This window comes from Homarus americanus, unplaced genomic scaffold (genome assembly GCF_018991925.1).
Source record: "Homarus americanus isolate GMGI-L3 unplaced genomic scaffold, GMGI_Hamer_2.0 scaffold44808, whole genome shotgun sequence".
NCBI lineage: Eukaryota > Metazoa > Arthropoda > Malacostraca > Decapoda > Nephropidae > Homarus > Homarus americanus.
Window position 1 is genome coordinate 402,510 of NW_024721443.1, and position 23,984 is coordinate 426,493.

Below are 23,984 nucleotides of genomic sequence, written 5' to 3' on the forward strand. Positions count from 1 at the left end.
CCCTCTCCCACCCACACACCTCTAACCCTCTTACCCACACCCACACACCCCTCTCTGACACTTCCCACACTCACCCAAACACCCCACACCCCGTATCCCGACCTCCCACCTCACCTCCTACACCTCCCCTACCCACATACCTACCCTCTCATCTACACTCCCCACCAACACACACACACACACACACACATACCCCACTCACCTACACCCAATATACCCATACCCACATACTACACACACACACACACACACCCACTCTCACCCACACACACACACACACACACACACACACACACACACACTCACCTTCCCAACACGTGAGTGTGGGAAGCTTCGTACGGCGCCAGATTTCAATATTATAATGGAGTTGGCGTTATATTTTGTAAACAACCAGCTCTGGCCGTCGCTCTGAGGGGAAAGTGAGGGGAAGAGGGGAGGAACGCTCTTATCCTTTCTCTCTCTCTCTCTCTCTCTCTCTCTCTCTCTCTCTCTCTCTCTCTCTCTCTCTTTGTTTCTCTCTTTCTCTGGCTGTCTTTTTGTCTCTATGTCTCTCACATTCTCTTTCTATATATCACATTCGCATTGTCTAACTTTTGTCTTCATTTCTTTTACTTTCTTTTTTCACACTTTCTCTTTCTATGTGTATTTCACTTTATCTTGCTCTTTTTTTCACTTACTTTCTCCATCTATCTGTCATTTTTTTTGTTTCCTCTGTTTTCTTTTTTCATTAATTTTTTATTTCTTATTTTCTGATTTTCACTTTCTTTTTCTCTCAGATTTTCTATCTGTCTCTTACTTTTTCATTCTGACTTATTATTCCTGCTTTTCACTTTCTCTTTGTCTGTTTTTCAGTCTGTCTCTCTTTCTCCTTTATTTGTCACTTTCTCTGCTTCTTCTCATAACTTTCTTTATTAATAATATAACTTATTCTTATTTTGGTTATTATCATTTATCTTATAATTTATGACTTATTTATCTATAACTTTCTTTGTTATAATTTTTTATTATTTAAATTACTTTCTACAGTTTTTATAACCTTTATTGCTTAAGTTACACTTCATAAATTTCTCTTATAATTTATGTTAATTTCAATAACTCCGTTATTTTCCATAATTTCCTTTGTAATTACGGTTTCTTCAATTTTCTATACCTTTCAATGTTACTTTTCTTCACCCCTTTCTGTTATCGTCATTTCTTTAATTTTCCATAAATTTCTTAGTTATTTATCCACAACTTTCTCTTGTTATTATCTCTTCGCTTTCTTTCTTATGACTTTCTACGTGAGGTAGTAGGTAGTGGGCAGCTACCAAACAGGGAGGTACTACCGCCTGGGAAGATATTGGAAGCATAATGTATTGTCTAATGGTAGACCCTGCTGCCATATGGCATCACAAAAATTGTGACCAAGTCCCAGGTTGCTGATCTGTCTTTCTGCCTCATTAACACACAATTGCAGGGTCTCAATTGTTTCTCTTACTGACAACACAACATACATATCGTTTCTCACTCTTGATCTGTTTTATATTTTCCACTTCTGTATTTATTTATGGTGCAATTTTTTTTCGCCCTCCAGGCCTCGATGTGCCGGTAGGTGTTATCCCCACACAAAGAGGGAGAGAGAAACAAAGGTAAAAACCATCATCTCTAAAAGGGACACCCGAGCTTACGGGACGGGGGGGGCAAATAGAAGCTGTCACCCCTCACCACCAGTTATAATATTTTGACTTAGCTATGGAGGTGGGGTGGGAAGGGAAGAGGAGGAGAGGGGAGGGAATATGGGAAAGTAGGGGAGATGGGAGTGAAAACATGGAGGTTAACTGGGGAGGAGATGTCGGGAGGGACGTGAAGGAAGGTGGGAAGGGGAGGTGTAGTGAGGAGATGGGGAAAAGTAGTGGGGAGGGGACGGAGATGGGGAGGGAAGGAGAGGGGAGATGGGAAGGGGAGATGGGGAAGGAGATGGAGTTGGGGTCGCAGCATAAGCCGTAAGATAATTTTTTTCTTGGGAATTTAAAAGGGAAGTCTGAAATATGAAGCATTGTTTAAGATGAGACTTTGAAGGGAAAATGTCTGAAACCGTAATGGTGTCAAGTTACCAATGATTTCTCTTTGGCAATTTTGTTTTTTAGAAATTAAGAAAGTCTGAAAATGAAGCAATGATTAAGAAAAAAACTTTTATACTTGTAGAATTTTAGAGGAAAAGTCTAAAACTGTAGTGATGTTTAAGGGGTTTCATGAACGTCTGAAGTAAGTCTCTTTATAGAATTTGAAGATAAAGTCTAAATACATAGTAAAGTTCACCGTATCCTTCACTTTCCAATGACTTATTGTTTCATTGATTCCGAGATGAAAGTCTTAAAACTAAAGTAATTTTTAAGGGGATTTATCACCTATCTACCGATTTGTTATGGTAAGACTTACAGAAATGTCAAAATGAAAGCCCTTGTCTTAGACGTTCTGGGACTTCCTTAAGGCAATTCCCAGACTTCAAGACTAATTATGACAACCATTGATCGATTTTATTTATTTATCTATTCAGATATATATTTTTTTAATTTTAGGTTCTAGTCTGAAAATACCAACAATATTTTTTACTTCTGAATTTGGGATAAGAAAAATAGAGAAAGTAAGGAAAGTTTAAAGCCGTATTAACTTTCTTTAAGACTTTCATTACTCGAGATGGAAAAGTTTGAAAGTATACCAAAGTTTGAGAAGTCATTGACGACCCGGGAGTGATTTTCTTTAGAATTTGTAGTAAAGGTCTTAACGATAAAGAAAGGTTTAATTTTAACTTTTTACTAAGAAGATTTGTCAGAATTTAAATGAAACGTCTGAACATATATTAAAGTTCGGGCTCTCAGACTTATTTTATATTACTTTTACTTAACAAATTGAGATAAAAGTCTTAAAACAACTCAATGTTTACGTCTGAAAATTTTAATACTATAATTGATATTTTGCAATTCTAAGACTTACACTATTTTTATTAGATTTAGATGAAAAATTCTTAAAATACTTATACCTTACCCTAAGACTAATTTTTAAAGATCTAGTAAGAAAAGTCAGAATAGAAAATAAATACATAAGCGACGATTATCTTAAGACTTTATGCTATTAATACAACCTAAAAAGTCTGAATAACATGATAAAAAAGATAAATTATTCAGCTATTTGTTCCTCAGACTTTTTATTTAATTCACTTGAGAATTTGGGAAGAAACCTAAATACATAGATAAATTACTTAACCAACTTATAATATTCTTTTAGACTTTTTTTTAGAAAGAGAGAGAATACAACGTAAAAAAAGTCTAAATAACACAAACAAACCATATTTCAACTACTCTTGACTTCACTTGAGGACTATTTTCTTCTTTCTTGAGAATTCGGGGGAAGAAAATCTTGAACAAAACAAGAGCGAGCCAGGACAAGAGGAGGAAGGTTGCATATCATTATAAACATCGACCCTCTGAGATCACCAGCACGAGATGACGGGCTACACTGGCTGAAACTTCGTACCGGGATGGTTTAAGTTACGTACCGGGATGGTTTTAAGTTACGTACCGGGATGGTTTAAGTTACGTACCGGGGTGGTTTAAATTATGAACCGAGAAGGTTTAAGTTACGTATCGGCAGTCTTAGGAGTCGTACCAGGAGGTTTAAGTTTAGTACCCGAATGGTTTAAGTTACATACCGGGATGGTTTAAGTTACGTACCAGGAGGCTTGAGTTTTGTACCTGGAGGTCTTAAGTTGTGTACTGGGAGGTTTTGACAGGATTAAGCATTTAGTAAGCTTATTGTTTACATTACCTGGCTTCACTGTCACTACAAAAACCTTAGCACTGAAACAGCTTTATCGTGCACTGTATATTGATCAAGTTAAGCTTATTTTAAGAGACTATCTGCGATCTCAAATTAGGTATCTCTTGGTGATCTCATCAACGCCGATAATACCCAAGAGACAGTCATTATCTCTTGTCCAGGACCATATCATCGTGTGAGATAAATCGGTGTGTATCTCTCAATCCCACAATACAGCAAGAGACGATACCTTAATACATCTCTCTCTCTCTCTTAGATCGACTACTCCCAACCCTTCACCTCTTCATTCCCTACCCCACCCCACCCCACCCCACCCCACCCCACCCCACCCCACCCCTGTACCTCCTTCTTTCACCTCCCCCCATTCTTTTACACCCACCCTAACACCTCCTTCCCCAGCCCTCCCCCCACCCCTCACCCTCACAATATCGAGAGAGAGAGAGAGAGAGAGAGAGAGAGAGAGATCGCCAAATCTCAAATCTGGAGAGTTATATCCTAATCTCAGTATCGTTAGAGTCTTTGCCTTAATCTTTGGCCCAAATCACAGCAATAAAACAGTTAATGTTGATCTTAAATCATAGTTCAGGAGAATATCTCAAAGGTGCAAAACTTCTCCTCCAAGTATATAATATGACTGACGCGAGATGTTGCGAATATTAACGTAAGATTATTTCTGAATTGTTATTGAGTACATAAGGCGTTGATATGACGTAATCGGCGTTGACATTACGTGTTTAGATAATTTTATCGTCGAATGAACGTTGACGCGGCGTCGAGTAACTACTAAATTATATGATGATAATTCCGCAGCAATAAATTAGATGTTATTTGAAAAACTATAATTTATTAATGATTATATACACGTATATTCTATTTCTTAACATGTGTTTCGTCCACGTATTAATTAAACATAATACATATATTTACCGCGATAAATATGTAGTGTGTTTTATTTATTTATTAATATTAATACATGACTTATACTGTAGCTGTAGGTACACATACTGTATACTGCTGCTATAATTATACATATAAGTTACATAAGAACCCTAACAATTATACTGATTTATACTGAAACCATTCCCAAATATCATAAAAAATACGATTTATTTTTTACTCTAAAACTAAAAAAAAGAAAAAAAGAAAAAGATAATCGTAGAAATATAAAAATGATATAACTGATAAATGCAGTAATTAGACAGATACGTGGATAAATTAATGAATAAATAGTTAGATTAATAAAGTAATAATTGTCATATTTACTTTTATTGGAAATGTATAAACGTATGTAAATGAAGATGAGAATAACGAATAAAGAGAAATAACGAGGTAGGGAGGAACAGATAAATAATAGAATGAGGAGAGAGTTAAATAACGAAGAGGGCGAGAAGAGGTAAGGAAAAGTAACGAACGGAGACAGGAAGATAAGAATAGATAAAGAAGGAGAATGAACAGGAGAAGGATAAATAAGGAATAGGGAAGAAGAAGATGAACAACCAAAAATGAGAAAGGAAAGTAAGAAGAAATGGAAGATGAGGAAGAGTAAGAATCTAAGATAAATGAAAGAGGAGAGAGAATTGAAGAAGAGAAGAACAGAAGAAAAGATATCAAACAGAATGGAAAGAGGAGGTGAAGATAACGAAGAAGACAGAGCGATAAAAAGAAACAAACAAATAACGAGAACGAGGTAAGAATAGGAGGAAGAGAAGAAGAAGAAGTAGCAGAAAGGAAGAGAGAAAGAGAGAGAGAGATAGAATGAAAAACCAAACATCACTTAACGAAGAAAAGGAGGAGGAAGAGGAGTCGAAGATGGAATAGGACAAAGGAAGAGAAAGAAGGAGACAAAACGAAAAAGAGAAGAAGAGATAACGAGGAGGAAGAGGAGGAGGAGAAGGAGAGGAAAGAAGACAAAGGAAGACCGAGAGGACAAAAAGAGGCGGAGGTCAGACGTGCTTGTGGTGACGGCCGCCATTTTGTCGTGTGGAGGAGGAGTAGGAGGAGGCTGGTGGCGTAAGAGAGCAGACCCGCAGCTTGGGGCGGAGTGGGGCGGGGCGGGGCGGGGATGGGGCCAAGCTGGGAGAGGTAGGATGTAAGGGAAGGCTAGAAGGCCGGCTGTGAGAGGCAGGCTGTGAGAAGCAGCCTGTGTGAGAAGCAGGGAGAGGGAAGTTCATGCTTTTGAGAATTATACTTTAACCCCTTGGGGATGATAGTTTGAACCATCATCCTCAACGAATTAAAGTATCATCCTTAAGGGGTTAAACCATCATCAAAGGGTTAAACCATCATCAAAGGGTTAAACCATCATCCTCAACGAATTAAAGTATCATCCTTAAGGGGTTAAACCATCATCAAGGGTCAAACCATCATCAAAGGGTTAAACCATCATCCTTAACGAGTTAAAGTATCATCCTTAACGAGTTAAAGTATCATCCTTAAGGGGTTAAACCACCATCAAAGGGTTAAACCATCATCAAAGGGTTAAACCATCATCAAAGGGTTAAACCATCATCCTTAACGAGTTAAAGTATCATCATTAAGGGGTTAAACCACCATCAAAGGGTTAAACCATCATCAAAGGGTTAAACCATCATCCCCAAAGGGTTAAACCATCATCCCCAAAGGGTTAAACCATCATTCCCAAAGGGTTAAACCATCATTCCCAAAGGGTTAAACCATCATCCGCAAGGAATTAAACTATCACCCTCAAGAGGTTAAAGGTGTAAGTATTATTTTTTTTCTCAAATATTTCAACTTTCTCATATTTTCCTTCGATTTTGTTTCGTTTTCTTCGTAATTCTGTATAAACTCGATCCGTCTTCTTTGTTTGTCCTATTGTCTGTCTATCTGTCTTTCCTAATTATTTTGTCTATATCTTTTCCTGTCTGTTGATTTCAGTATTCACCTGTCTTTGTGTTTATGAATGTCTGTCTGTCTGTCTGTCTGCCTGCATGCCTGCCTGTCTGTCTGTCTGTCTGTCTGTCTGTCTGTCTGTCTGTCTGTCTGTCTATCGGTCTGTATCTTTGCTTGTCTGTCTGTCTGCCTTTATTTCTCGGGCCTTTATCTCGTTTTAGATGTTAATTTTTCTCTCGTTTTTATTCTTCTCTCTGTATTCTCCTGTTCTCTCTCTATCATCTCCCGTCGTCTTCTCTTTACCAACCACAACCACAGAGACAAATCATCACAACCACAAACAGTGCGGGGTCATAACACGGGGACATAACTCACATAAAAGTTATCTTGTTGTAAAGTCAAGTTATTTTTCTTTGCAATATTTAAAAAGTATTTAAAAGAATCTACGAATTTTTAAAATATTTTTTTTGGGGGGGGGGGGGAAGAAAGTTGCATGATTTTATTCGTTAATTTTTTTTTCCATTTTTGTAAAGGCGAGGAATTGTATAGTTGTGATTATTATTTACTGGACATATGTGGCACTATATGGCACCATCTTCATAGTCATGTATGTAAAAATGGCACTGTGAATAAATCATAAACTAATATGATTTTCCTATTATATAGTATTTTTTTCATGGTTATTTTGACGTCATATATAAGGACATATAACACTCATCAGCTAAGTCCCATATAGGACTTACAATATAGGCAAAGATCGAGAGAATTTCGACCATAACTATACATTGAGCCAGACACACACATGATGTCCCTCTGAGAAAGCTGATATCCCACGGCTTACTTGAGAAATATAAAAGATTCTCTGAGGAACGTGTCTTAGCTTTGAGAAGGCCAGTAACATAGAGATTAATGATGAAGGTGTTGAATTTTACCAGAGTTTTACCTGTCTTGGGGAAACTAGGGAATGTGGTTAGTCTTTTCTGGTCTAATTTTTCTGTTTATTTTAATTCTTTTTTACCTGTGCATGATACTGTGAAATACCTGCATGTGTCATTAGCTGTATGTCACTACCTGTATGTGTCTCTATCTGTATGTGTCTCTACCTGTATGTGTCTCTACCTGTATGTGTCTCTACCTGTATGTGTCACTACCTGTATGTGTCACTACCTGTATGTATCTGTATGTGTCTACCTGTATGTGTCACTACCTGTATGTGTCTCTACCTGTATGTGTCACTACCTGTATGTGTCACTACCTGTATGTATCTCTACCTGTATGTGTCACTACCTGTATGTGTCACTACCTGTATGTGTCTCTACCTGTATGTGTCACTACCTGTATGTGTCTCTTCCTGTATGTGTCACTACCTGTATGTGTCACTACCTGTATGTGTCTCTACCTGTATGTGTCTCTACCTGTATGTGTCACTACCTGTATGTGTCTCTACCTGTACGTTTCTACCTGTATGTGTCTACCTGTATGTCTCTACCTCTTATGTTTCTACCTGTATGTGTCACTACCTGTATGTGTCTCTTCCTGTATGTGTCACTACCTGTATGTGTCTCCACCTGTATGTGTCTCCACCCGTATGTGTCTCTGCCTGTATGTGTTACTACCAGTATGTGTCTACCTGTATGTGTCTACCTGTATCTTATATATGTGTTTGCGTTAACTTGTCTCTGCAACGTGAATGACAGTAATCGGTGACACTATTACTGCATTATAAGTGTGTGTAGTTTATTTAATATTAGGGGTTTAGGGGTACCTCTCTCTCTCTCTCTCTCTCTCTCTCTCTCTCTCTCTCTCTCTCTCTCTCTCTCTCTCTCTCTCTCTATTATTTCCAATTTTCTTGAGACTTTTCCAGTTTCTCATATCTTTAGGTAAGGTCATGATATACCTTGTTGTAGGTCAAGATTAGGAGCCTTGGAGATAGTGGTGACAGTGGTGGTGATTGTGGTGACGGTGGTGATGAGAGCAATGGCGGTTGTGGTGTCGAAGGTGGTGTAAGAATGATGGTGACGAAGGTAGTGCTAGTGATTGTGGTTGACGATGGTGATGCAGGGATGGTGGTGAGGGTGGTGGTGTTAGTGGTGATAGGAATGGTGATAAGAGGTTTTAGTGATAAGGTTGGTCGTGATAATGGTAATAGTGGTGACAGGGACGGTGGTGGTAGTGGTGTCAGGGATGGTGGTGGTAGTGGTGTCAGGTATGGTGGTGGTAGTGGTGTCGGATGGTGGTGGTAGTGGTGTCAGGGACGGTGGTGGTAGTTTTGTCAGGGATGGTGGTGGTAGTGGTGTCAGGAATGGTGGTGGAGAGGTGCCGAGGGTCCTGCCTTCTGACGGAGGTGTGTCGGCCGGCCTTAAAGTCGTCAGTATAACACAGCTCCTCCCTCGGGTTTGTTGCAGCAGCTGACATCCTATTATGGTGGTGGTGATGGTGGTGGTGTTGGGGGAGGTGGTAGTGATAGTGGTGGTGGTGTTGATGGTGGTGGTGTTTGGGGAGGTGGTAGTGATAGTGGTGGTGGGTATTGGTGGTGGTGGTGATGGTGGTGGTGTTGGGGGAGGTGGTAGTGATAGTGGTGGTGGTGTTGATGGTGGTGGTGGGAGTGTTGATGGTGGTGATTGTAGTGTTGGTGGTGATGCTAGTGGTGTTGATAGTGGTGGTGATGATGGTGGAAGTAGTGGAGGAGGTGGTGGTAAGAACGTGGGAAGCAACAGCATCTGGGGTGGTGGCAGTGGTGTCAGCTGAGGCAAACATGGAATTGACAGCAGTGACAGCCGAAATGACAGCGAAGCATGCAGCAATGACAGCGATGGGGGCAATGACGGGCAGGCAGGCAGGCGGGCAGGGACAACGGTGACAGTGGCGGTAACAGCAGAGGCAGGAGTGATGGCCGGTAGACGCGCCGCAGTGCAAAGTGTACAGGTGTAGCAGCGGCGGCAGATTGTGGTGGCATTAGGATGGCAGAAGCGGCAGGATTCAGGAGGACCCTCATACATGGGTGTGGACTAGAGCTTCCCTCCCTCCCTCACTCCCTCCGTCCCTCCCTTCCTGCCTGCCTGCCTGCCTGCCCCACACACACCACTGGACGCTGGACAAACACCGGGCCCGCCTCGGTGATCACAAGACTAACACGACCCACACGATGTTCCCTACACGAGAGCCATGGATTACACCCATCTCAATCTTCCCTTACAGCTCTTTCTCTCGCCTCTACCTCCCTTTCTACCTCACCCATCGCCAGAACCGGAAACTCTGCTGCATCTCTCGATAGTGGGCAGTTGGTGAGGGAAGTGGTAGATCCCGCAGGAGGCGATGGAAGTGCAGGAGAGGTGCGGCAAGGAGGCGCGGTGTTGACTGTCACTGAGGCTTGTATCCTGCCACCCAGCAGCCGCCGACGGCCACACTCACCGTCAATACAAGGACGCGGCCCCTTGCCCTCCTCCTCCTACCCCTCCTCCTGCTTCTTCTTCTACTTCCCCGTCACCTCCCTCGTTATTCGCCTACTCTTTCTCTCTCTCCTTCAAACTCTCACTCTTACTCTTTTCTTAGTTTGTTGACTCGTTGGTCTCTCAGCTTCCTCTAACTTCACTTGGGTTTTCTTGTTTTGTTTTGTTTTTTGTCTCCCCTCGACCTGTTATTCTATTTGCTTACTTCTCTCTCTCTCTCTATCTCTCTTTCTCTTTTTCTCTCGCTCTCAAGCTCTCTTACTCTGCTGGGTTTAATAGATTTTTCTGTTGGTTCATTCTCTTTCTCTTGCATTGTTGCTTTTCGATTTATTGCCCTTTTTTGTTTATACTCATCTAGTTTTTCTTTTTAATGGTTTTGACCCAATTATCTTGTTGCCTTTCTCTTATTCGTAGTTATATGTTACTCTTAGGTAATTGTCTACGATAGGTTAGATTAGGTTAGGTTAGGTTAGGTTAAATAGGGTTAGGATAAGATAAGTTAAAGTTAGGTTAGATTACAGTTTAATTAGGTTTGATTAGGGTTAGCAAATATTAGGTTAGGTTAGGTTAGGTCAAGGTTAGGTCTTATGTTATGTTTAGTTAAGGTTAAATTAGGTGTCCCTAAAAGTGTTTTAATGTTCCGACATCGTAACGTTATCCCTACCTCAGATTATACGGCTCGGTCAGTCTGCACTTCAAGTCAGTCCTCCCTCGCTTTACTAGGAAGGAGACTGTCAGACGAAGATCAGCTGAACCACCCTGAGTAAACAAAGTCCTGAATCCGCTTCTACTTACGTCAGTCACTAGTGCTGGGCCTCGAGTTAATGTGTCCGGTCCTCAACTGTTTCCTCCTCCGCCACAACTCTGTTAAATACACCTTCCTCCGAACAACAGTTCCCGAAAGACGTACTCCATCTACTTAACTAAGAGGTGGTCCGTCTACTTAACTAAGAAGTACCTCCATCTACTTAACTAAAATCTACCTTCATCTACTTAAGAGGAGGTTTGTCTACTTAACTGAGATCTACCTTCATCTACTTCACTTGGAGGTCTTTAGGCAGCCTTACCTCAGCCCTCCAGTAAACAAACCCACCAATCACCACACAGAGCTGCTCTCCTCCCTCCATGATGCACCAACCAGTGACCCCAGAGATTACTAATCCATTCTTCCACTCGCTGCTAATTCTTCCATCCCTGCCTCTTTCTCCACATGGTGCTAATCCCTCCCTCCATCCTTAAATCCCTCCACATACTGCTTATCCCTTCCTCCTTTCCTTCCTCCACACTGCAACAACTGCCCTCCCAGACACACAAAACCCTCCCTCCCTCCTTCGACACTGCACCAAAAATCCTTCCAGACACACACAAACAATCCTCTCCCACCATCTTCCTCCCTCCACACTGCATCAAGACCCCTCAAAAAGACAGACAGTCAACCCCCAAGACAGACAGAGAGCCCCCTTACATACAGACAGCCCCAAGGCAGACAGACAGACCCCAAGACAGACAGACAGACCCCAAGACAGACAGACAACCAACTAAGACACTTCCTCCCCTTTACCACCGTCAAGGATGTAATTCCAGGTGGCTAGGAGGGGGTAAGAGGCAGCGGTGTGGCGACTGACCCCATCCATCTCCACCCCATCACGCTTACGTCTGCCTCCCATCCCGCCCCATCACACCGCGTCATAACACACTCGTCTGGTCTGTCACTCGGCCAGGGTCGACTCAGCGGGGGAGGCTCAACCATGCCTGCTAAACCCCACCCCGCCCCACCCAAGGGATCACCAGGGCCCCGAAACTTACCAGTGCCGAAGAAGAAGAAGAAATAGTCATTTACCGCACCTAAAATTATCATGAAATTGAATGCCACCATAAATTTACTCTTGAGAACTAATTTACCTTTCCGGCCAACACCATCGCCACTACTACCACCATCACCACCACTAGCACTAGCACCATCACTAGAACTAGCACCATCACTACTACTAGCGCTAAAAGGATTCGAAACAGAGTACCTGAGATTTTCTTGACTTTAAAACAGTGATAATATTCTCAGCAATAATTCATTGAGTATACCATGGGTTAGGTTAGGCTACGTTATGGTAGGTTAGGTTACGCTAAGTTACTTTAGTTAAGGTCGAATTGGGTGAAAGTTAGGTTAGGTTAGGCGAGGTCAAAGTAGATTAAGGTTAGATCCGGACATTACTCCCCATCCCTCACCCACCTCTCACCCCCACAAAAATCCCTGTTTTAAAACCCGATTTGTGTAAAAGTCTACGTCAATTCCACTTGTCTTAAACCCTCGAGTGTTAACATCCAGGTCGTGCCTCACTAAGTATTCGCAGGGGGACAGAAAACTCGCTGCCCCAGAAGTCCAATATTTTAAAACCTGATTTGTTTGACCTGTTCCTGGAAGTCTACGCGGGAGATGAGTCGTCGTACTGATGAGATAACTTCTCCTAGTTAACTTGATTAGAGTCTCGATCATCCCCTTGGTATAAATGTGTCTCTCTTATCAGCTCAAAATTCTGCCACCGTTGAAGGATGAGAATGAGATAAAGAGGAGAATAAAGAGAGAATAAAAGACGAAACTGAGGATTTATGGGTCATGAGAACAAAAAATAAATAAACAACAACAAAAAAAACGAAATAAAACGATAAAGAGGGAGTTATCTGAGAACTACGCGATAAAGACAAAATGATGAAACTCACTCAGAAAGATATTCGCTCACTCCTTCACCTGACACGTGAGAAAGACATCCAAAACGGAGAGGAAGATCAGAACTATATTGTGGGCTAAACTAAATACTTCTCTTTCCTTTTTTACTCTCGCAAACATTTTCCTATGACTCAGATTAGCAGGAATCATGAGCTATATAGATACACTCCTGACTGAAGTAATTAGCTTATATCTGAACAAGACGTATTTGGGGGATCCACGAAACGACGATCTCTTCTCTCTCTCTCTCTCTCTCTTCTCTCTCTCTCTCTTCTTTTGCTCCCTTTTTCCAATTTCCGTCCCCTCACAGCCCACCATTCTCCCCACTCCTCTCCCCTCCACCCCTCATCTCTCCCCTCACCTGTTTGGTCCACACCTTGAGCCACGTTGCATGGGAGGACGGAAGACTCCCTCAATCCCTCAGATAATCCTTCCATTAGTAAACCTAGATAGTGTGTGGTGAGGGTGAGAGCGTGTGGTGAGGGTGAGAGGTGTATGGTGAGGTGAGGAGTGTGTGGTGAGGGTGAGGGTGAGAGTGAGTGGTGAGAGGTGAGAGTGTGTGGTGAGTGGTGTGTGGTGAGAGTGAGTGGTGTGGTTGAGTGGTGTTTGAGAGGGTGAGTGGTGAATGGTGAAGAGTCAGTGGTGAGGAATGTGTGGTGATCTACTGTTCAGCCATAACATCCATCCATCCATCCATCCATCCATCCATCCATCCTAGCCAATCACAACACCCCACTGAGTGTACTTTTGGCCAATAGACGACGCAGGAGCCGCCACTGGTACAGATGCATCCCAGCGGCAATTAAAACTTAGCCACGCTAGGACACATCACCAGCCTGGATGATTGACAAATGGGGGACGATGTAAACAAGGAGGAAGAGAGGAAGAGGGGAAAGGAGGAGGAGAGGAAGAAGAGGAAAGAAAGAGGAGGAGAGGGAGATGGGAAGAAGGAGGGTTAGAAGAGAGTGAAAGGATAAAAGATGGGTAGTGAGGTAGTGAGAAGGAGGATACTTGAGGAGGTGAAGAAGGAGGCGAAAAGGAGGAGGAGGCGAAGAAAAACAAGAAGAAGGAGGAGAAGATGAAAAGGACAAAGTAAATAAGAGAAAGAGACGAAGAAGATGAGAACAGGAGAGAGAGAAGAGTGTTATTGTACAAAGGAGAGAAAATGAAGATTCGAGGCAAAGAGCGAACGAGAGTTAAAACCAGGGAAAAATGAAGGATATATTGGGAGAGAGAGAGAAAACTAAAGAGATTTTAGTCATAGAGCAAATAAGGGAGATTTTAGAGTCCAAGGAGCAAACGAGGGAGATATTAGATCCAGGGAGGAGACGAGGGAGATATTAGAGTCAGGGAGGAAACTTAGGGAGAATTTTAGAGCAAGAAAGAAGGAAGAGACCTTTTAGGACCGGCGGTTTTTAGGACCGATGGAATGCGGAAGAGAGCCTTTAGAGAACCAGGTTATAATAAAGGCTGCACTTAAAGAACTTATAGGGGAGAGAGGAACTATTAGAGAACGAAGGGGTGAGGAAGGGGACGAAGGAGGAGGAAGGGAACGAAGTGAGGAAGGAACGAAGGGTGAGAGGGACAGGGGTGAAGAGAAGGGTGGAGGAAGAAGGGGTGAGGAAGGGAACGAAGGGGTGAGAGGAACAAGAAGGGGTGAGGAAGGGAACGAAGGGGTGAGGAAGGGGACGAGGGGTGAGAAGGACGAAGGGGTGAGAAAAAGGGGGTGAGGAGGGACAGGGGGAGAAGGAACGAAGGGGTGAGGAAGGGAACGAAGAGGTGAGAAGGGGACGAGGTGAGGAAGGAACGAAAGGTGAGGAAGGAACGAAGGGTGAGAAGGGAAGAGGTGAGGAAGGAACGAAGGTGAGGAAGGGACGAGGGGTGGGGAACGAAAGGGTGAGGAAGGAACGAAGGGGTGAGGAGGAACGAAGGGGTGATTGCGAGAACAGGAAAGGAAATCACAAAAACGAAATAAGAAAATAAAAGAATTATCTCTCTGTCGGTGTTGAGTGACGAAAGAGAGAGAGAGAGAGAGAGACGAAAATGGAAAATGAGAAATAAAACAAAAATGAATGAGAGAAAGGGGAAAATGGAATCAAATTAGACGGATAAGGAAACAGACACGTATGAGTGAGAAACGAGGGAGAGGAAGAAAGATGGGAGATAAGGTAACAGAGGTGAAGATTAAAATATAAAATGGAAGACAAGGGGAGGGAGAGACGATGAATAATATGAAATGAGTGACAGATGGAAGAGAAGAGACGAAGAGAGAGAGAGAGACACGAGAGAGAAGATGAAAAGAATGAGATACGAGGGAGAAAAAAGAAGGAAATATTAATTTAAGGGTGAAGATCAGTCTGAGGGAAAAGGACAGAAGAGAGAGAGAGGAGGAAGTAGAGTGTTGCAGAGCAGGAGGGCGTAAGGAGAAGAACAGCCTGAGGGAGAGAATTAGTGAGGGTGAAGGAGAGAGGGTGTTGCAGAGGAGAAGGGCATATGGAAAAGACAGCCTGAGGGAGAGGGTCAGGGAGGAGAAATGAAGAGAGAGAGAGAGGGAGAGAGGGAGAAGGTGTGTTGCAGAGGAAGAGGGCGCCCTGCAGAGCACACTATTACACACACGATGCTGAGGGCGGCTTGGACACCTGGTGGGCGGGGCGGCTGAGACAGAGCGGGATGGGAGGATGGAGGGTAAGACTGGGTACTTATGTTAAGGGGGTGCTGGCGTGGTAGGGGCAGGGGTGATTGCAATAAGAGGGTGCTGCCGTGGGTGGGGGAGGGGGTGATTGCAATAAGGCGGGATAAGGGGGTGTTCGTGGTAAGTTGTGTGAGTAGGGTAAAGGGGGAAATGGGGCGATTGTAGTAAGGGGTGTTGGTAACAATGGGGGTTAAGGGGAGGTCAAGCCATCCTTTAAGAATAGCGAACCTCCTCCAATGAAGTTCAAACCGCCTTCTCGGAGCTTCGAACCTTCCCTCAGACTCATTGAACACAGTAGTATGAAACAGTACCGGTAAGAATTTCTCACAGGAAGGACATACGATCATAAATAATAGTTCTCTTGTAATTCACTTTTTTCAGTTCCAAAAAATTCTAAACAAATTATAAACTGACGATTTTTTAGACATTCATAAGAAAGATGGAAAATATTTAGATTATATTTGTAAATGTTTATTGACATTTTTCTGGTATCAAGCTTATATTTTCTAATCTATTTAAATAGTCTTTCTCTTTACTTGTATAATTATTTGATACTCGTGAAATATATCTGGAGTACGAATAATGATAACTTTGCTCAAATTAAATATCGCTATTAATTCCATCTATTTTAGACCGAAAACCAAAATTCATTTAACATTATTTGACAACTTGACTTTTTACAAGGAGAAACTTATTTATTTTTTAGTTTTTTATTTTGATGTTGATATTATGTAATACTCTTGAAAGTCTATTGAAAGGTAAAGTTAACAGCTACAATAATTAATTAGACTATTATATTATTATTGATAGAGGTCAAGAGGAATTATCATAGGAATTATCAAGTGAATAGTCACTACTTTTATCTCCTCCCTCCTCAGACAACAAATCCCTCTTTCCTCCTCACTCGATGAAGACGACGAGGAGGAGGAGCAAGGAGAGACCCTCCCTTTCCTGATCACCTAATGAAATCAATCCTTGAAATACACACCCAAATTTTCCCGACAATTGATAGCCCTGCTCTTTCTTCATCTATCCATCTCACAAGGGGCAGCAACTTTCCCGTCTGCCATCTTCGGTGTCCGTGATCAAAGGACCCCCAACAGAAATTAATCTAAGGGCGGAGGTTGTGGGAGATGGAAGAGGTTGCAGTGAGTCTCCAATTGTGGTGAGGCCGGACTCCCGCAGGGTACTGGATTAGTGTTGGGGCCTTCTAAGTTTTGATCGGCGTGGAATAATCCTGTAGGTGGTGGAGGAGGAGGAGGAGGAGGAGGAGGAGGAGGAGGGTAAGAGGTGAGGGCAGGTTGCTGCTTGGTGTGTGAAGGTGGAGGAGAATTGAAATAATATGAAAGGGAGAATAGAAAATGAGGAAGAAGAGACGGAGAGAGGCTGCTGCTGAATGTGTGAATTAGGAAAAGGAGACGTGAGAAGTATAGAAGAGGAAGGATGGAAAAGAGGAAGAGTATGAGGAAGCTTTCTCAACTATTAATGTCTATGTTATAACATTATAAATATTTATCTGTATATTTATTTTATTATTATTATTATTATTATTATTATATTATTATTATTATTATTATTATTATTATTATTATTATTATTATTTTTTTTTTTTTTTTTTTTATTATTATTATTATTATTATGTAGCAGTTGCAGCACAGACATATATTCGCTGCTCATGGTTGAGGACTCTGGTAATTCTTTGTAATTTTATGAAAATTTTGAATACATGTTCCTGTGACTGTCTGAGTAATACAGTGGTGGGTGAGTCACTCTCTGGCAGCAGCAAAAGTATCGTTTATATGTCCTTTAGTTATTATATAATAGTGTTTTGTGCATTATTAGTCACGTTTTTGTTATGTTCTCAAGTATTCTCTCTCTCTCTCTCTCTCTTGTTTATTGTCTCCTAAATAATGGTTATATTAGCGAAACTCCGGGCTACCAGCGAGTGAATCTCCCTGTATAACGACCACAGAGACCACTGCACTGTAGGCAAGACTCACTATATTAGATTTATTTATCAGTGCAAAAATTTGGATAACTTTTTAGGGTTTAAATATATTGATTAATTATGACCTAAAAGACGGTTGATGACTCTTTTTTATCGACAGATTTTGACGTATTGTTTATATATGCGGGCGCGCGTGAGGGATTGTGGGCCTGTGTGTGTGTGTGTGTGTGTGTGTGTGTGTGTGTGTGTGTGTGTGCTACGCGGTTGTACACATGTATACGATAATGTTAACAACCATAAAACCAAACAAAACCTTCAATAACCAATACAGATAAAAGATGTGACACATGACCCAATAAGCTAAGGTGACCTGAGCTTCACCTGCTAATATGAGAACTTAATCCTGGCCATTACCTGATACACCCTACCAGAATTTCGCCGCCAAATAGTCTCGATAAATTCAGAATTAAACACACTTTAGGGGGAGCAAAAAGGAGAGAGGCGAGTCGGGTAAACACAAGTTGCATATGAATAGCCTCTCCGTCCGCCAGCAGCGTTTGTGGTCACTCCTGCTGCAACGAATCATTTTAAAAGCTGTTTGCCTGCGGAGAATGTGGAGGTGTAGTGAGGCCGACGTTCGTGCACGCATCCTCGAGCCATTCTGAAAGTAGGCAAAACCTGAGAAGCCTCGAGTCTTCGTCCCAATCGATGGCGGAGACATCTGGCAGCCAGCGAGAAGGAAGAAAAAAAAAAAACCCTCAGCACCAGAAGAACCCGACCACGTGATGTGATGGCGGCGGCAATTTAGCGTTGCTCCACCTACCCACCACCACGGCTTCTATCCCCCACAAGGATCATACCTCGAATATATTTTTCCTCCCATTTTTCCTCTGATCTGGGTGACGGTGGGAGGGAAGATAAGAAAATCCATAACTGAGGAAATAAACCCAAGCCAATAGGTGTACAATCGGAGTGTGAGAAGGTTGCAGGCGTAGACCAAACAACGGACGGCCGCCATGTTTGCCCAGTAAATACTTGCACACCGAAACTCTGAGTGAAGACAAACGTGGCCGGACTCCTCGCTGAGACCCCCCTCCCACACACACACACATTTACCTCCTCCTGCCACAACTTCCAGTCCCCAGGCCTCACCTTCAACCCGCCTATACTCCTGTTTCCCTCTATTTTCTTCTCAATAACTTTCTTTATTTTCTTATCTCTCTCCACCGTGGCTGATTTGGGTACGTGGAGGAACAATGCCACTGTCACTCACCTCCACCCAGATCTGTTCCACGAAAATCAGCCGCAATAACTTGGATTTTTCCCAGGAAGAAAATTAACGATGGTGATTCTTATCCTCTCTCTCTCTCTCTCTCTCTCTCTCTCTCTCTCCCCCCCCCTTTCTCTCTCTCTCTCAGTTCATAGAGTGGAACTGAGGGAGGGTAAGGAGGGCAGATTCCAGAAACTTACCACAGTAAAAGAACGTGAGATAATAAGACCTCCAGCATAATGACATCCGGTGATCTAAATTTCCTTCCTCTGTGTTCAAAACCCCGGCAACCTGCAACACACACACACACACACACACAGTCTCTATCTCTATCAGTTCTCTATCTCGATCTCATTCTCTATCTCTATCTCTCTCTTAAGTAGCTGGCAGAGTGGCCCCAGACCAACGCCTTGTCGGGAGCCGCACCTTCAACACCCACCTGTAAAAAAAACTCACCTGTCGAACCACTTTACATACTACCATAAAGCTGATGAGTAAAGGAAAGTCAGGGAGGACTAGTATGTTGTGTTTCTTTGTCTTAGTGTGTTATTATAAGTCAATTAACGGCGAGTTTTAATTTGATGATTGGTTGGATATAGGGTGTGTGTGTGTGTGTGTGTGTGTGTGTGTGTGTGTGTGTGTGTGGTGGAGTGTGTGTGTGTGTGTGTGTGTAATTTTATGGGTTGCATATAAAATAATAATAATAAGAAGAATATAATAATAAAAATAACATCTACCTGTCTACCTCCATATTAGCATCTACCTGTTCTACCTCCATATTAACATCTACCTGTCTACCTCCATTAACATCTACCTGTCTACCTCCATAACACTACCTGTCTACCTCCATATTAACTTCTACCTGTCTACCTCCATATTACCCTCTACCTGTCTACCTCCATTAATTATCTACCTGTCTACCTCCATATTTGCATCTACCTGTCTACCTCCATATTAACATCTCCTGTCACCTCCATATTAACATCTACCTCTCCTCCATATTACATCTACCTGTCTACCTCCATATTAACATCCTGTCTACCTCCATATTAACTTCTACCTGTCTACCTCCATACCCTCACTCTCACCTCCATATTAGCATCTACCTGTCTACTCCATATTACCCCTACCTGTCTACCTCCATATTTGCATCTACCTGTCTACCTCCATATTAACATCTACCTGTTACCTCCATAAACATCTACCTGTCTACTCCATATTAACATCTACCTCTCCTCATCCCTCACCTGTCCCTCCATATTAGCATCTATCTACCTCCATATTAACATCTACCTCCCACCATATTAAGATCTACCTCTACCTCCATATATTACTACCTGTCTACCTCCATATTTGCATCTACCTGTCTACCTCCATATTACCCTCTACCTGTCTACCACCATATTAGCATCTACCTATACCTCCATATTTGCATCTACCTGTCTACCTCCATATTAACATCTACCTGTCTACCCATATTAAGATCTACCTGTCTACCTCCATATTATTATCTACCTGTCTACTTCCATATTTGCATCTACCTGTCTACCTCCATATTTGCATCTACCTGTCTACCTCCATATTATCATAAAGACTTTAACCATCGTAAAATACAAAGCCATAAATGTCTTCGTTTTTGCAAATTTCCTGTTTATTACGTGTCACTCAGAGGCGCTTAGCAATTACAGAACGAAATGGAGTCAAGTTGGAATGTTTTTGTGATGTAATAATTCTAGCGTCATTATCTGTCCTATTACATCGTTCTGCTTTTGGTAAATTGACTGGGGGGTGAGGGGTGAGGGTGTGGTGAGGGGGTGGGAGGAGTGCAGGGTGTTTTGGGTGGTTAGCAGAGTTGTGTGTATGTGGAAAGAAAGTGGGGTGTGTGTGTGTGTGTGTGTGAGTGATGTTATGAAAGTCATCACCACCATTCCCCTCAAGCATCTCCTACTCACAGTTTCCCTCATAATTTCCTCCACAGTTTCCTTATAGACCCCTAATTCCTCCTATTCAAAACATATCTTTGGTCCCTCCAGCGACCCTTCACTTCCCCTCACAACATCGTCATGGGATGTACTCCTCCAGGTTGCAGGTGTGTGTGTGTGTGTGTCAGGTGTGTGTGTGTGTGGTGTGTGTGTGTGTGTGTGTGTGTGTGTGTGTGTGTGTGTGTGTGTGTGTGTGTGTGTGTGTGTGTGTGTGTGTGTGTGTGTGTGTGTGTGTGTGTGTGTGTGTGTGTGTGTGTGTGTGTGTGTGTGTGTGTGTGTGTGTGTGTGCAGGTGTGTGTGTGTGTGTGTGTGTGTGTGTGTGTGTGTGTGTGTGTGTGTGTGTGTGTGTGTGTGTGTGTCTCAGGTGTGTGTGTGTGTGTGTGTGTGTGTGTGTGTGTGTGTGTGTGTGTGTAACCAGTGGAATCCTTCCCTCACTATACTCACCTCCATAGCACCTTCAGTATACCTTACAGATATTATTGCGAAATACCCACATAACACATCCTCTATGACCCACCTCGGATTAACAGAGAGGAACGAGTCCTTCCCCCTCCTTCCCTCCTCCCTCCTCCTTCTCTCCCTCCCACCTCCCTCCCCCTCCCTCCATCCCTCCCAGTACGTAATATCGAAGGTTTAGGTGTGGAATATTGAGTTGACGAAGGGTAGTGCATGCAATCTGGAGTCCCACGTCAATCAAGCTTTCCTCTTCTGCCTCCTCCTCTTCCTCTTTCTTTCTCTCTCTTTCTTTCTATCTTTCTGTCCTCTTCTTCTTTCTCCTTTCTCTCTCATTCTTTATCTTCTCTTCTCTTTTTCTCATTGTCTTTTTCTGTTTCTCTCTCTCTCTCTCTCTCTCCCAGTAGTTATCACCACTTCAATGTCTCTTCAATTATAAAACCTAAGTTGTTTTGTCTTCGATTTTTTAGCAATAAATGTTAGGTCACTACACACCTACCTGACCTAACTGATGTATGATGTTGTTCGTGAGTGAGGAAGTAGGTGAGAGCGTAGAAGGAAGGAAGAAAATGGATGAAGAGAGGTAAGGAAGAAAGGGGTTAGAAGGTTAAGGTAGGGAGAAGGAGAAGTCAAGGAGGAGATGGGGGAAAAAAGGGTTACGGGTGAGGGAAAAGGAGAGTCAGTGAGGGAAAAGAGGAGATGGAGGGAGGAAGGTGGGAAAGGTAAGGGGTGTAGGAATGAGGGAAATGTAACATGACTGGGAGAAGAAAGGGAGGGAAAAGGAGACGTTAAAAAGGGGGACGTGGGGAGAAGAACGAAGGAGAGGAGGGAAGAGAGGAGAGGAGATGAAAGAGATAAGGAGAGAGGGAGACAGGATAAGGGGAGTGGGAAGAAGGGGAAGGGGAGAGGAGAAAAGAGAAAGAAAACAGGAAAAGTGAAAGGTGAGGGGGAAGAAGGAAGGGGCGAGGAGAAAGGAGAGGGAGTCAGGAAGGGGAGAGGGGCAAGAAAGGGTAGGAGTAGGGAGGGAGGGGAGAGGAGAAAGGGGAGAGGGAGAGGAGAAAGGGGAGGGGAGAGGAGAAAGGGAGGGGAGACCTACATTTATGATAGCTCTTCCAAGTACTGTATTGTGCTGTTTCTCTGACCTTAATAGAAAAGTCGAGGGTGATACTGATTGATGTTGAGGGAGGGAGGCAGGTAAGAGGGTAGAAGGGGAGGAAAGAAAATGGAGGAAAGGAAGGAGGAGGGAAAGTAGGAGGGACGATAGGAAGGTAAAGGGAGTGGGAGGGATAAAAGGGGGGATAGAGGGTAGGGAGGGATAGAGAGAGGGAAGGCAAGAGGAAGAATAGGAGGGAGGGATGGACAGAGGGTAGGAAGGAAGGAAGGAAGTAGATTACGAGAGGGGTGAAGATGGGAAGGAAGGGGGAGGGAGAGATTCTAGAATGGAATGTGGGAAGAAAGAAAGGAAAGGAAGGAGAAACGACCGGACGGAGAACAGTAAAAGGCATAGTCTAGTGTGAAGTGACCTGACAAAATCGAGTCAAGGTTGATGATAATGTTACAATATATTAGACAAAAAAAAAAATCAATATATATTTTCTCCCACATCATTGAGTGTCCAAGCGGGAGACACATCAGTTAAGGGAAGGTTTAATATATAGCTGGGAGTAATACCACATTGTATAACCTTGAATACTGAGGGTTTTTTATATATCGCGTGTAAAGAGTTAAAACAAACTACCGACCTTGATTTATAAGAGAAACGAAATTATTGGAAGAGACAGACAGACAGACAGACAGACAGACAGACAGTTAGATAGTTAGATAGATAGATAGATCAGACTAAAGTTAAAGAAGGCGTCTTTTTTAATGCGGATGAAGAAGAAAAATCACAGAAGAATTAAAGAAATAATTCACCAAATAGATTAAGAGTAACACACATATAGTAATTATGATTATTTTTGTAGTTAATATAAATAATCTAAATATAATGATTAAAAAGTGTAATTCCTGAGTTTTAATTATTGTTGTCTCTTTGCTTTGTTTACACCTGCATGCCTCCACGACTCTCATAACCCCCCACCCTCCTCCTTTATCTCTCCTCTCCTCTTTTCTCCTCTCAGTTTGGCCTTCTACTTACTTGTCTATTGCCTCCAGCTCTTCCTGAGTTAGTTCCCGTAGTCTCTCTCTCTCTCTCTCATCCCTATTTCTTCTCTTCCTCTCATTTCTTATCCTTTATCCATCCTCCTCCTGTTCTTTTAATTTCTGATAATTCCTTCTTACACATCTTCTTTCTTCCCTTGTGCCTTTCTTCTCCTCTTCATCTCTTCTTCCATTCTTCTCTTTTTCACTTTCTCTCTTCTCCTATTCTCTCTGTTTCTCCGCCACTCATTTCGTTTTTCCCCTTAATATCCTCCTTTCCCACGTCTCTCATATATCTCCTCCTTTCTCCTTTCTTTTCCTTTCCATGTCCCCTTGCCCCCATTCCTTCCTCTATCACCACCCCTTCCCATCAATACCCTCCCACAACTACCCCATCTTCCCACCACCTCCCAACACAATTATCCTCTACCATCCCATCACCACCACTCTCCCTCCACCACCACCACCACCACCACTCTCCCACCACCACCACCACTCTCCCACCACCACCACCACCACCACTCTCCCACTACCACCATCACCACCACCACCCTCCCACCACCACCACCACCACTCTCCCACCACCACCACCACCACCTCCCACCACCACCACCACCACTCTCCCACCACCACCACCACCACTCTCCCACCACCACCATCACC

At 42.8% G+C, this 23,984-nt stretch overlaps 1 protein-coding gene across 1 annotated transcript in view; it reads right to left on the minus strand.

The window, feature by feature from the left end:
* The window catches only part of LOC121861701 (homeotic protein proboscipedia-like), a 40,381-nt gene extending 22,183 nt beyond the window's left edge, over positions 1-18,198 (minus strand). Inside the window, exon 1 of the mRNA XM_042359604.1 lies at positions 18,080-18,198. Coding sequence (XP_042215538.1) covers positions 18,080-18,198 — 119 coding nt within the window. The remainder of the gene's footprint in view (positions 1-18,079) is intronic.
* Positions 18,199-23,984: the final 5,786 nt, after the last annotated feature.